Source organism: Neofelis nebulosa, chromosome 6, assembly GCF_028018385.1.
Source record: "Neofelis nebulosa isolate mNeoNeb1 chromosome 6, mNeoNeb1.pri, whole genome shotgun sequence".
NCBI lineage: Eukaryota > Metazoa > Chordata > Mammalia > Carnivora > Felidae > Neofelis > Neofelis nebulosa.
This window is the reverse complement of record NC_080787.1, coordinates 101,378,964-101,393,557: the sequence shown is the minus strand read 5'-3', so window position 1 is coordinate 101,393,557 and position 14,594 is coordinate 101,378,964. Positions and strand designations below refer to the sequence as shown.

The 14,594-nt window shown below is 37.5% G+C and overlaps 1 protein-coding gene across 2 annotated transcripts in view; it reads right to left on the bottom strand.

Moving 5' to 3' along the window:
* The window catches only part of AFG1L (AFG1 like ATPase), a 205,459-nt gene that overhangs the window by 28,767 nt on the left and 162,098 nt on the right, over positions 1-14,594 (bottom strand). For both annotated transcript variants that reach the window (XM_058734887.1, XM_058734885.1), the window contains exons 10-11: positions 6,374-6,444; positions 6,017-6,117 (exon numbers count right to left, since the gene is read on the bottom strand). In XM_058734887.1, coding sequence (XP_058590870.1) covers positions 6,017-6,117; positions 6,374-6,444 — 172 coding nt within the window. The remainder of the gene's footprint in view (positions 1-6,016; positions 6,118-6,373; positions 6,445-14,594) is intronic.

The window sequence follows — 14,594 nt, the reverse complement described above, 5'->3', positions numbered from 1 at the left end:
CATCTTCCAGTGTGACAGCCCCCTCCCTGATGAGAACCTTAGTACAGAATTGTCCAACTCATGTGGCTTGGCATATCCCCACGATCTGGTAGCTGTGCTACTGACCCTTGGGTACTCCTGAAAGCCATAAAGGATCTACACCTCCAGACTAGGGACCTCAAGGCTTAGGCAGCCTCATTTCTTTACTCTTTAATAAGAATTTTACCATTTCTCTCTCCCTGTCATGATATGAAGAAGGTTGGGAAGCCCTGTTTCAGGGAACTGTAGAAGGATAAAGGAGAATATATTTGGGTGGTCTTTGTTCCCAGTCACTCCCCCCACATCAGAGCTACAGTAAGGGAAAGTGAGCAGATTCATCTCTATGGACATGACATGAGCTTTCAGGTTTCCTTTCCTTCCCTTGATACAGTTACTTGGCTCAAATCGAGAGCAAAGCAGAAGTCAGAAATACTGTTACTTAAGTCAGTGGCTCTCACAGTGCAGTTCTAAGATCTCTAGGGGTCCCTGAGACCCTTTCAGAGGTCCTTTGAGGCCAAAACTTGCAGTAATAATACTAGGACACTATTTACTTTTTTCACTGTGCTGACGTTTTCAGTAATGGTGCAAAAGCAATGGTGGGTAAAACTTCTGGCACTTAAGCATGAATCAAAGCAGTGGCACCAAATCATATTGTGTTCTTCACTGCCCATGTACTCACAGTAAAAAAAAAAAAAAAAAAAAATCCAGTTCCACTTCAGATGTCCTTGAAGAAGCAGTAAAAAGGATTTTTAAAATCTGAACCCTTGAGAACACATCTTTTTAGTATTCTTTGTGGTGAAGGAAGTACACATAAAGCACTTCCACTATACACCAAACATATCTTGAGGAAAAGCACTTGTGCAGTTGTTTGAGTTGCTAGCTGAACTAGCCACTTTTATCATGGAACATAATTTTTATTTGAAAGAATGAGTTACAGGCAAACTATGGTTATTCACACTGAAACATTATTACAATGTTTCACAGACATTTTCTTGAAAATGAACAAGACAGACTGTCACTTCAAGGAAAACAACTAAAAGTAATTTGTTGTCAGTGATCAAATTGAGCAAAAAACTGAAAATTGGAATTTTGGAAAGCTTGTTGTTTCCACCATGAACTTGATAGCTTCCCAATTCTCAAACATGTTTTTTTTTCTGATGAGACTGATGGTTATATTAATGAATATAATGCTTTGATATTGTATAATTAAATGTGCCAACATTTGAAAGATTTATATAACTCAATCAATATTTTCCAGTAATCAGTGCATTCATTCTCTTACAAAGTCATGCATGACAAAAGATCCATTTAAAGTTCAAGAAGGATAATAGAATGCCAAAAATACACTGATACTGTTTCAGATACTATATTGTAACTAACATTTTAAAATCTTCTTGTCAGGTTTTTAAAAAAAATATTTAAATAGGGTTTTTTTTAGAATAGTTTTAGGCTTACAGAAAAATTGAAAAGATAGTACAGAGAGCTTTCATGTACTCCCAAACTCAGTTTTCCCTATAATTATTATTATTGTTAGTAGTAGTATATTTATTTTAGAGAGAGAGAATGTAAGCAGGGAAGAGGGGCAGAGGTAGAGAGAAAGAATCTTAAGTAGCCTCCACACTTAGCATGGAGCTGGTTGTGGAGATTGATCCCACAACCCTGGGATCATGACTTGTGCTGAAATCAAGAGCCGGATGCTCAACCAACTGAGCCACCCAGGCTCCCCCAGTTTCCCCTATTATTAACATCTTACATTAGTATGGCACATTTGTTACAATTAATGAACCAATGGGGCTCTTGGGATTCTCTCTTCCTCGCTTTCTACTCCTCCCCTGCTCACATTCTCTCTCTCCTCTCTCTCCCTCTCTCTCCCTCTCTCTCTCTCAAAATAAATAAATTAAAAAAAAATAAAGTTCATATTTTGTTCAGATTTCCTTACTTTTTACCTAAGGTCCTTTTTCTGTCCCAGGATCCCACCTAAGATACCATATTAGCTTTTAGTCATCATGGCTTTTAGGCTCCCCTCTGCTGTGACAGTTTCTCATACTTTCCTTATTTTTGATGATCTTGACAATTTTGGGGAGCACTGGGAAGTTATTCTGTAGAATGTCCCTCAACTGGAATTTGTTTGATGTTTTTCTCATGATTAGGCTGGAATTATGGTAATGGGAGAACAACCACAGAGGTCATGTGCTATTTTCATCATATCATATCAAGGGTATAAACTATCAACATGAATTATTGCTGTTGATGTTAACCTTGATCACATTTGTCTGAGGTGGTGTTTGTCCGGTTTCTCCCCTATAAAGTTACCCTTTCCCCCCAACCCTTTTCATACTGTGCTCTGTGGAAGGAAGTTCTTGTTGAATTTTCATGTAGCATCAACAAAGAGTATCCATGGGGCAGCTGGGTGGCTCAGTTGGTTAAGCATCCAACTTTTGATTTTGCCTCAGGTCATGATCTCACAGTTTGTGGGCTCTGCATTGATGGTGCAGAGTATGCCTGGGATTCTCTCTCTTCCTCTCTCTCTCTGCCCCTCCCCCATGCTCTCTCGCAAAAAAAAAAAAATAAACTTATAAAAAAAAAGGGTATCCACAATTATCTGATATGGCTATTAAAATATTTTTCCCGGGGTGCCTGGGTGGCTCAGTTGGTTAAGTGTCCAACGTCGGCTCAGGTCATGATCTCACGGTTTGTGAGTTCGAACCCCGCATCGGGCTCTGTGCTGACAGCTCAGAGCCTGGAGCCTGCTTCCGATTCTGTGTCTCCTCCTCTCTCTGCCCCTCCCACGCTCATGCTCTGTCTTTCTCTGTCTCTCAATAATAAATAAACATTAAAAAAAATTTTTTTAATATTTGTCCCGTTTCCAACTACATATCTCTGTAAGACCAAATTTTCTTACATACTTAAACCAAAATATCACAAAAGATTGAATGTAGAAGTAGATACGCAGTTGTCCTTATCTTCTATTAAGCCAGACATTAAAGAGCTTTGCAAAAAAATATGTCATTCTTCTTACTAAATTATTCTCACTTTATAAAATGTTATTTTTCATACAAATGTTACTTATGCTAATTTGATGGGTTGAATATAATGGTTTTTATCATTGTTATTTTAAATAAGTTATAAATATTGTAAAATTTTCTGTTTTAATTTCTAATACATAGAGCAAATATTGAGGGATAACCCATATAAACAAAAGCTCTTTGGGTCTCTCAATAATTTTTAAGAGTGTAAACGGTTCCTGAAACCAAATAGTTTGAGAAACACTTGCTTTAGGGTTAAACTTTTGTGGACCAAAAATGAAAGAACCCTGTTCAAAGAAAGTGAGCCAAAGCTGAATTCTAAAGGCTTAATGAGTAAACTGACTATACCTAAATTTTCCTTATTGAAAAATGTAATTTTTACACCTGCAGAAAATTGTTTCCTCAACTGATAACTGTGCTCACAAGTAACTATTTGCAAGAGTAGTTAGTTATTTGTGTCTTAAAAATAATGACAGGTAGCCAGGTGTGTTTGTAAAGTCTAAGCAGAAAAATATATCAGTTGATGCATATGCATGGGCGTACACATGTTCACTGTCAACTTCTTGCTTATTAGTTTCCTTTTTTGGTTTTTAGTGTTCAAGGAATGGAGATCCATCAGATACATGTTTTGGCCTTCATCTGTCTATTAATCTTGATTATGGCGCATTAGTTCATATATGGTTAGCCTTATAACTGTACCTAACAGTATCTCTTGGGGAGTTGTTAAAAAACATTTCGCTTTTCTATTTTATGCTTTATTTCATTTCATGTATTCCAAGCGAAACCACTGGTTGGGAACTACTTCTGGTTTGTGTCCTGCGGTTGGTACACTCTGACTAAATACTAAAGGATGAATAGCTTTTATCTCTACTATTTGGCCAAGAGTCAAGGCTGATGGTGTCTGGATGCCAACAGCGGTGATTAGCATCAGGGAATAAGGGCATTAATCACCAGAGCCGAGACAGCCCAGGAATCTCCCTGGCCCTTTACCTTCCCAGCAGCAAAATCATTCCTGCAGCATTGCTGATTTACGTGTGCCGTTTCTCAAATATGCTGACTTCTGGCAATACCATGTCCAAATAAGGCAGGAGCCAGCCTGGCTAAAGCACAGGGGACAGGTAGGGCAGAAGTGAGATTACAAAGAGCTTAGTAGAGAGTGGGTCAGATTCTTGTAGGAAGGGTGCAAATCCAATGTCAAAAATTATCCCTAACTCTTTTTGTCCTCTCTCTGCTTCCTCACATTCTTCATCAACCCTTAAGTTAAAGAGTCATAGTCCTGGTGTCGAAAGCCATCTTGAAAATCATCTTCTGGTCCTTCAGCTGCCTTGCAATGCCAATTTATGGGATGCAGTTGAATGTGTGATAAGGAATTTAGGACATAAGCAGTTACATGTAAAATTTCAACACATATGCATAGACCTAGTTTGTTTCACATGGGCCCTCAGAATTCTAAGAAAAGGGTGGGACAAAATCTCGTGATTGACTCATACCATAACTTGATTTAAAAAGGTAAGATGTATACTAGTAACTTTCTACCTGAATTTATTTAATTGTTCTGAAATTTTGTAAATAAAGGAAAAAGAATTCTCTGCAACACCTTCTTCCCCACCACCTCCACAGAGTAACTATGAAGATCTGAGTCCCTGAATAGTGGGCTTTTCCTGGTACTAAGTGTCTCCTGAAATAATGATCACATAAAAAAATATAGGTAAATACTCAGTATCTGCTCCAGGAGACCATCTTCCCCCAAAATGGAACAGGTCTGTCCTTCTTCTCTCCTCCCTAGGTGTCCTTCTATGGAAGAAAGATGAGCCTCATCTTTTGAATACATAAGATTTTTCTCAAGTTTATTTCTCTGGCAAAGTAAGTAAAACTTAAATGAAAGCATTCATAGAATTTTGTCTAGAGATAAAATTCAACCTTGATGAAACGATCCCGTAGAGGTGTGAAGGATCCACATTACCCAGAACGACTTTCACTACCAGGGGTGACCTCATCACCCTGTCAGAGGATGTGACTAGCTCTTAAACCTTACTGAAGTGCTTTATTTCTGTAATAACAATTGCAGATTAGAATCATCTTTGACTTAAAAATTACAAAATTACACTGGCTAAAAGTAATTAAGTCATTAGCTTGTAAGAAAAGTACTCATAAAATGGTGGGCAACTATAAATAAAGATTTTCTTCTTCCCACTCGCTGAAAAATTCTTTTTTGGGTTGCCTAAAATTTAAGATAAGTCGGAGACTATTTACATGACAACTGAGGAATTATGCTTAAAGTTATGTATAATTTGGATTCTTCTCAAGATTTACAGTCAATAAATACACTGACTATCCATTGAGTAGTGACAATTCTAGAGCTTCTAAAAGACAGAATTCATATCTATAATGCAGTTACAATCCAGGTCTTTCTCACTGATATGAATGTGTGTGTATATATACATTTTTTTCTCTGTTGAGTATATTATTATATAATATAGATGGCACAGTTAGAGAAATTCACTTTCTCTGACCCTCACCCAAATAGGTAAGTCATGGCAATAACAGGTGGGCAATGGGACTGAGGGACAGAAATTCTTCTGTCCTACTTCCTTGGATCATGGTGGTATTACTTCATCTTCCTTGTTCCACATACTAATCTCACTTCAATTTAGAAAAAAAAACACCTAATTCTCTTATGTTTGACTTTTACAGAACATTCCTAAAAGTGATTTTTGTTTTGCTTCCAGCAACAGTTGATAGTTCTCTCTGTATTTCTAATTTTGCTTTAGCATCCCTCTAAGTACAAATTTTGAGCCAATATCTATAAAAGGGACATGGCATATACAGATGAGTATTTCCCTTAATGAGACTTTTAAATCAGTTCCGACTCTGTGAATGGTATTTTAAAATCTGAAACAGGCAGAGAGGAAAATATGAAGTATTTTAACATGTGAAAAGGCCAATGAGTCTGGACGTGTCTGGATACTTACTCTCTCACACAGCTCTTCAAATGTGCAGTCGGCAACAGTTCCACAGGCTTTATTCAGCCGCAGCTCTCTGCCTTGCACTTTTAGAATCCTTGGTCTAGTTACTATGGGAACATGAACAAAGACTCAATCTTGTCTGGATAATTACTATAAAATTCATCTCTTACAGATAGGAAATGCATAGCTTGATGAATAATAGCACATGATTCAACACATAAATTAGACAAAATGCTGATACAATGACTGCCACTTGAGCGTGGCATCAACCCATATACAGCAATGGAACTTATTAATTGGTCAGTGGAGATTGGGCATTGTGTTCTAAATGTATTCTCTTTCAAGAGAAATTAACTTACGTACAATCATTTTGTTTCTGAGCCAGCTCATCAAACAACTTATCCATGACAGCCTCCACATCAGCTTCACTTGTGCTACAGTGAAAAGAATAATAGAATATGAAATTAATAACACTTGAAGCCAACATCAAACAGCTGCCTGAGCCTGCTTAGCTTTTTGCCCATAAAGAAAGAGAACAGGATGTTATGCTCTAAATACAAACATTAGATTTAGAATACACTTAAAAGCAGAGAATATTAACTCTCAGGTAGATGATTCTGCCTTATTTGCATACACTGAAAGACTTCTGTGCTTCTGGCTGTTTCCAGTAATGAGACGATACAGGCAGAGTAAATCCATTAATACTATGTGTACACAATGAGAAGAAAGGCTTCTGGCTCTCTCTTGCATGCAAAACAAGAGCAAATAGACAAGGCAGTCAAGCATCCAGCAAAGTATCCTTTGAAATCTCTACTGAGAGGGTACATGTGAAATTAAATATTGAAGCTGCTTAAAAAAAAAAAAAAAAAATCAAGTCAAGCCACTGGCTGAGAGGATCAAACATCCAGAATTAAATGACCAGCTTCGAAATACCAACTTGATCTGCACATCAATAACTTTATCAGACTTCGAGTATAAGGACAATTATAGACCACACAGTTTCTCTCAAAAGTGTCCTTGTCAGAAATTCAAGAAAACTCTCTCCTTCTGAGATGCCTACCACTTGCTGGCTACTGGGAAGTTAGTCTCATCAAAGAATCCTTTGTATTCTAATTACAAATCACCATATGGTTTAGGGAACTCACAAATACAAATGTGATAACACTATGGCCTTTTTTCCTGTCACTTTTTTTTTTTTAAAGAGAGATTTATAAATTAACTGTCAATAAAATAACCGGCAAAAAAATATAAATGCTGTTAAAAAAAAACTTCCAGTGCAAATGTAAGTTAACGTCAACTCTACATACAACCTTATACAGGATAACTTGCCGATATGCTTAATTTTGACATACAAGTCACTCTTACCTAGGTGTGGAAGCAATTAAACTCAATTCTGGACATCATCTCAATAAAGTCTTACTGAAAACTAAAATGACAAATTATTTTTTCTTTAGATTAAGTTTAAACAAAACTAAACTCATTCCTTCCCTGAGATAATTATCAGGTAGCAGGCATTTAACACACCAGCACCTAATTCTTCAACTGTTCTCCAGCAAATGCTTTTAAAACGCCATTTGCATTTTGTTATGTTATTATTCAGTTATTATGAAGGATATGGAATTGTCACATTCCATGTAATAACCATTCCACCTGAAAGGATCTTAAAAACATCATCTGCAATGGTTAACTTTGCAGGGGAAATGCTATTTGACTTAAGTAAGGCCTTGTATGACATCTGAGTAGGGTAGCATTAAAATAATAAAATGGCACTACAGAAAGTGATTATAGAGACAAAAAAACAACTTTAAAGGTAGAAAGAAATCACACAAGCCAATGTAAATGTCAACGCCCACACCAAGCACATGTATGTTTAGATGGCTTTGCCAACATTATTCTTGAGAATTCATTTAGAATTGTCTCCACCTTGTAATGGGTGTAAACGCAACAACTGTTGGAGAAGCCAAAGCACTTTTTAAGGGATATAGAGAAGGAGCAAAGCCAGACACCAAGGATATCTGCTGGCTTGTAGAAAGTTAACTTCTCCTTAGGATAGGCATGTTACCCAACAGAAGGGGAGAAATGAATTCTGAAAAATAACCAAGGCAGAACACGGTTACATTTCTAAAAGCATATTTGGTCAATAAATAATTGCTTGCAAATTTCATCAGTGGTGATTTCTGTTTTACTCTGCGCTCTAATATACTGTAACATTAAAATGAGGCTCACAAGACTTTAGTCAGGCCACATCTTCTACCTCATCTATGAAATTACTATACATGATTTCACTATAAGTGAAATGGCACACTGCATGTGAAATGTGAAATGTATATAATGTGAAATGATACAATTATTTTTATTATAGCAGTATCTGACAAAAATTCTATTATCATAAAAAGTTACTCAGAAATTATAACATGCAAAATAAAATTTTTTACTGCTGTAGTGGCCTAAAAATAAATGTTCACAAAAGTAGTTCGTGTAATGTACAATTGAATAGACGGTTTTCCATCTAAGCCAATTTGTACTTGACCTCAGGGAGTGAGTTCTATTGACTGGCTGAAGGACAGGAACCTCAGCTTCATATTGTCTTAAAAACAGGAGGGGCTGGTATGCCTTTTTGGTTCTATTAGATGTATCCATATGGACACAAAATAAATGAGGATGATATGAAAGAAATCCTTACCAGAAATAAACTTATTCATAATTCCTTAACAGGTAATTTATAAGAAAACCTTAGTCTTCACCCTCAACCAGACCAGATTTCCCTACTTAAAAGGATGCATCAATCAGAGCTAACTTTTTTTTCATGTTTTTATTTATTTTTGAGAGAGAGAGAGAGAGAGAGAGAGAGAGAAAGTAGAGGAGGGGCAGAGAGGGCAGGGGACAGAAGATCTGAAGCAGGCTCTGTGCTGACAGCAGAGAGCCCAATGCCAGGCTAGAACTCACAAACCATGAGATCATGATCTAAGCTGAAGTCAGACGCTTAACTGACTGAGCCCCCCAGGCACCCCAGAACTAACCTTTTTTTAAAGGATGAGAATTAGAGGGGTACCTGGGTGGTTCAGTCAGTTAAGTGTCCAACTCTTGGTTTCCGCTCAGGTCATGATCTCACGGTTGGTGGAATTGAGCCCCATGTTGGGCTCTGCATTGACAGCATGGAGCCTGCTTGAGATTCTCTTTCTCCCTCTCTCTCTGCCCCTCCCCCTGCTTGTGCACGCTCTCTCTCTCTCTCTCAAAATAAATAAATAAACATTAAAAAAAAAAAAAGGATGAGAATTAGAAAAGTAAAAAGAGAAATTAAAACCTACCTATCCATATTAGTTTAAAAGATTCAGAGTTTTACTAATTATACAAGTTCATATCTGGTTTAAACATCTTTGAATATGCTTTGTAATTCTAGTAAAAAAATTTAGATGATTCTCAACTATTTCAATGTGCCACACAGGGAAGAACAAAAGCTGTATTTATTGAGCAACTATTATGTAACAGCTAATTTACCTATACTACCCCCACCCTGCCATGCATGTAGTATGTGTTATTATCCCATTTTTACAGAGCAGAAAACTGACACTCAGAGAATTAAGTCACTTATCTAAGATCTTAAAACACAAAACTTTACACCAAAGTATTAGAAATAAAACAACAAAGTATTAGAAAACACAGTGGCAATATTTGTGGCATATTATCATAATAATTAATAATAATAATTAATATAATACCCCAACAGAAAAACTGATAAAGGACCTGAACAGACAAATTGCATTAAAAAATAGCTCAATGGGGTACCTGGGTGGCTTAGTCAGTTGAGCATCCTACTCTTGATTTCAGCTCAGGTCATGATCTCACGGTTTGTGGATTCGAGCCCCGTGTTGGGCTCTGTGGTCGGGCTCTGTGCTGACAGTGTGGAGCCTGCTTGGTATCCTCTCTCTCTGGCTCCCTGCCCCTCGCCCACTCATGCTGACTTACAAGTGCTTGCATACACACCTTCTCTCTCAAAATAAATAAACTTAAAAAAAAAATAGCTCAATGGGCAAGAAGCCTATGTAAAATCATTCATTCTTATTAGTGATAACAAATGCAAAGTAAAATCATGAGACCTTACTCTTTTATCTAAATTGGCAGAGATAAGAAAAATACTAGAGCATGCCTAGGTAAGGGGAAAATGGACCCTCTTCATTTACTGCTGGGAGGAGTATAAAATTGGTACAAGAGTTCAGGGCAACCAGATAATATGTAATAAAAACATTAAAAACATGCAAACCATATCACACGGCTATTTCACTCATGAGAATTTCACCTGTGGAAATAATAATGGTTAACAACTATAAGGTTCATTGCGACACCGCTAACATCAAAACAGTGAAAACAAAGAAACAAAGAAACTAATGTCCCACAATGAGGAATACACTCACACAATGAATTATTACGCAGTTTTTGAGTACAACTTTTTCCTCTTGTCCTGAAACTGCAATTAAGGTCCAAAGATGATGGCTAGAAGTGCTTAGTGCCCCCAAGTGTCTAAAGAGAACTACCAATGTGCCACCAATGACGGATCCAGACTCCTGCCCCCAGGGTTAAATAATGAAGAGAATCAACCCTACTCCAAATGCTACTGTCTCTTCACCACACCACAGCATCTTTATAAGGAAGGGAAATGGGATCAGGAGTCATTGGTCTTTGTGTCTAGTATTTGTGATAAGACCCTTTTTCCTCCCTTCTTTCCCTTAGGACTTTTTCTCCTGGTTGGCTTCTAGTTTCATAGCACTGTGGTCAGAGAAGATGCATGGTATAGCTTCAATCTTTTTGAATTTTTTGAGGCTGGTTTTGTGGCCTAACGGGATCTATTCTGGAGAATGTTCCACATGCACTTGAAAGAATGTGTGTTCTGCTGTTTTAAGATGGAATGTTCCGAATATATCTATTAAATTCATCTGGTCCAGTGTGACATTCAAAGCCACTGTTTCCTTGTTGATTTTGTTTAGATGATTGTCCATTGCTATAAGTGCTTCTCCTTAGGAAAGAAGAGGATGATTTACCTTCTCTCAAAGACAAGTGATGGGGGAAAGGTTCTCTACAACAATCACTTGGAAAGATTAGGGTAGCCTGAAAGAAGAAAAATCTGGCATTGTTTGTTTGTTTGTTTGTTTGGATGAGTAGGACCTTGGTAGATTGAGAAATCAGAAGGCGGGAGATGGAGTGCTAAGCTAATAGGAAGTAAGCCAATTCTCACTAAAAACTCTCCAAAGGTTCAGCACTACCAGATATACTTGAAGATATCAGTCAGGCTGGAAACAGGGGCACTGTTGGAAAATAAGACAAAGACAGTTCTTTAGACTCCCTGCCTTTACCTGGATAGCAAGATTCCTATACCTCCTCCATTCCAGCTGAAACTGGTAAGTTTAGCATCTGGGTCAGTTTTAACAACAAAGAAAGGGGGAGAGACACCATAGTGAAATCCTACACATTAAATAGCAAAACCAACAGTTCCTCCCTCTACAGCATCCAGAACCCTACCAGCCAAATTTCCACCCTAGGAAGTAGAAAGATTGGAGGAAACGCTCTAGAGGAAAATGAATAGTCAAAAGAAAGACTTGTAAGATAGTGACATCGGGAATTCTTCCATGGAAAACCTGACTTGCCACCTTGTCTACCACCGTCCACTGAAGCATACCAATCAATAACACCCTATCCATAATCAGCTTTTTAATGCTTCAATCTTAAGTGTGAATGGACAACCAAGTATTTCTAGGCATTTAAGGAAAACCTCTAAGATAGAAGATAAAGACCAAAATAAAGAAATAGAAAAAAGGATATTGGAGGAAACAAAGAAAAATACACTCTAATACACCTAGAGAGAAAAAGATATTATATCCATAGAATAAAGAAGGATGGGGGCGCCTGGGTGGCTCAGTCAGTTGAGCGCCGACTTCGGCTCAAGTCACGATCTCGCGGTCCGTGAGTTCGAGGCCCGCATCAGGCCGCTGTGCTGACAGCTCAGAGCCCAGAGCCTGTTTCAGATTCTGTGTCTCCCTCTCTCTGACCCTCCCCCATTCATGCTCTGTCTCTCTCTGCCTCAAAAATAAATAAACGTTAAAAAAAAAATTTTTTTAAATATAAAAAAAAAGAAGGATGCTGTAAACGGAAAGAACAATTAGCGCATATAAAAGAGCTCTAAATAGGACTGTTAAATAAAAAGTTCAGGAAAAGAATTAGAAGAAAAAGGTTGAAGTAATCTTCCAGAAAACTGAACAAAAGGAGTACAAAAAAACAGGAGACAGAGGAGAAAATAAAAGAATTAGAAAATAAATCCAGAAGGTCCAATATCTAACCAGGAGAAGCTCCAAAACCTATGGAGAAAAAAAAGAAGCAGCACTGAAAAAATAAAAATAAAATTTCCTGGAACTGAAGAACATGCTTGTCTAAGTTGAAAGAGTCCAGGGGCACCTGGGTTGCTCAGTTGGGTGAACATCCGACTTTGGCTCAGGTCATGATCTCACTGTTCGTGAGTTTGAGTCCCTAACCCTTCACTGCTGTCAGCTCAGAGCCTGCTTTGGATCCTCTGCCCCCTCTCTCTCTCAAAAATAAACATTAAAAAAAAAAAAAAAGTCCTGTGAACACCGAGCACAAAGAATGGGGGGAAAGGCTCCATTCCAAGGCATATTACCATGAAACTTCAGAAACCAGGAATACAAAAAGAATATTCCAAAAACTTCAAAAGAAAAAACAGTTTAAATATAAAAGGTCAAGAAACTGATTGTATCAATTCCCATCAAACTTTGCAACTGTAATAAGGGAAGCACAAAGATAATAGTATGCCATCTAAAATTTTCTAAAGGGAAATTATTGCCAAACTATCCATGCCCAGTCAAATTATTAATTAAGCAAAATAAAGATATTTTTGGACAGGTGATTTCTCAAAAAATCCATTTCCCACGCAGCCTTCTTTGTAAGATAGTAGAGGGTGTGCTCTCAGAAAAGCGAGAAGAGTTCTTGGTCCAGTAGAACCAAATCAGCACTTCCCCCAGTGACCCTCCTGCCCATGGCAGCTATAAACTCTAGACAAAAGAGAAAATAGGTAATCTGAAAGCACTGGACAGTGAACAGAAGCAGGCAGATTCTGGAAAGAACTGACACTTGGGAAAAGGGAAAAACATGGGGTGAACTACCCATTTTACAATTTTCAGACTGAAGGCAGTAAAGTTAGGACTGCTCAGGGCAACTAAAACTCCAAAGAAAACCTGCAGTCCTTCTGGCATGGAGAACCAGAGGAGACTTGAGGGTAACCACACAGGTGGAAAATCAGGGGGCATCCCTGCAAAAAAAGTGTTTCCAATTCCTGAAATCATAAGTTATTCTGTATTCATCACAATATTTCATGCGTTTTCAAATAATGTGTGTCCATAATAATAAACAGTGAATCATTTTTCTGTACAGGGTTTTACTAAAATCTTCAGCAGTTTCCTGTAAAAAAATGGCATAAAAATAAATTCATGACTTATCATGATTACAATATACTATGACATTTTCAGATATTTATACAGATTTACATACATTTATATATTATATTATAATATATTATGCTGTATATTTCACCAACATAAAAATGATCTCTACTGGATATGCACTTTTGATAGTAGAAAATACTAAAAGGAAACAACACGGGGGCACCTGCGTGGCTCAGTCGGTTGAGCATTCGACTTCAGCTCAGACATTGATCTCAGGGCTGGTGAGTTTAAGCCCCACGTTGGGCTCTGTGCTGACAACTCAGAGCCGGGAACCTGCTTCGGATTCTGTCTCCCTCTCTCTCTCTCTCTCTCTCTCTGCCTCTTTCTGCTCATGCTCTCTTTCCCTCTCAAAAATAAATAAACATTTAAAAATTGTTTAAAAAAGGAAACACAAAATAAATACAAAATAAAATTATTTTAAAAGTATCTCTAATATTTAATAGGTAAAAGGTTTTTTTTAATTGAAGGTTTTTAAAACACATAGCATTAATCAGCCTCTCTGATAGATCTGATCTTTGCTGGTTGACAAATATTCCAGACATAGGAAAATGCCATTTTGCACTGATATCGATCAAATCATTATGAGTGTATCCTAAATTATTTTCAAGTTGGGTGTTAGGGTACCTATTGCTTTACATAAACTCATTTCCCTTATTAACATGTGTCTAGCTTCGTTCATTCAATTTATCTACTTAAAAGCCCTATCCCCAAACACAGTCCCACTGGGGGTTGGGATTCACCCATGGATTTGGGGAGGACACAATCCAGTCCTGAACAATGCGCATTTGTGTAGCTTACAGTTCAGGACAACCATGAATAGCGCTATGTGAACATGCTAGCATGCGCCTTTTGGTAAACTTATGTGTACATGTCTGTCGGTTGTATAACTAGAATTGCTGCTCATAGGACATACCAATGTTCAGCTTGGTAAATATTGCCAGACACTTTTCCAAAATGGTTATGGCAGTTTACTCTCTTACGGGCACATACAGAAAGTTCTACTTGCTCCTCATCCTTGCCTACACTTGTTTTTTTTTTTTTCCCCATCTCTTCCATTGTAGTTGATTTTAGTGGACATG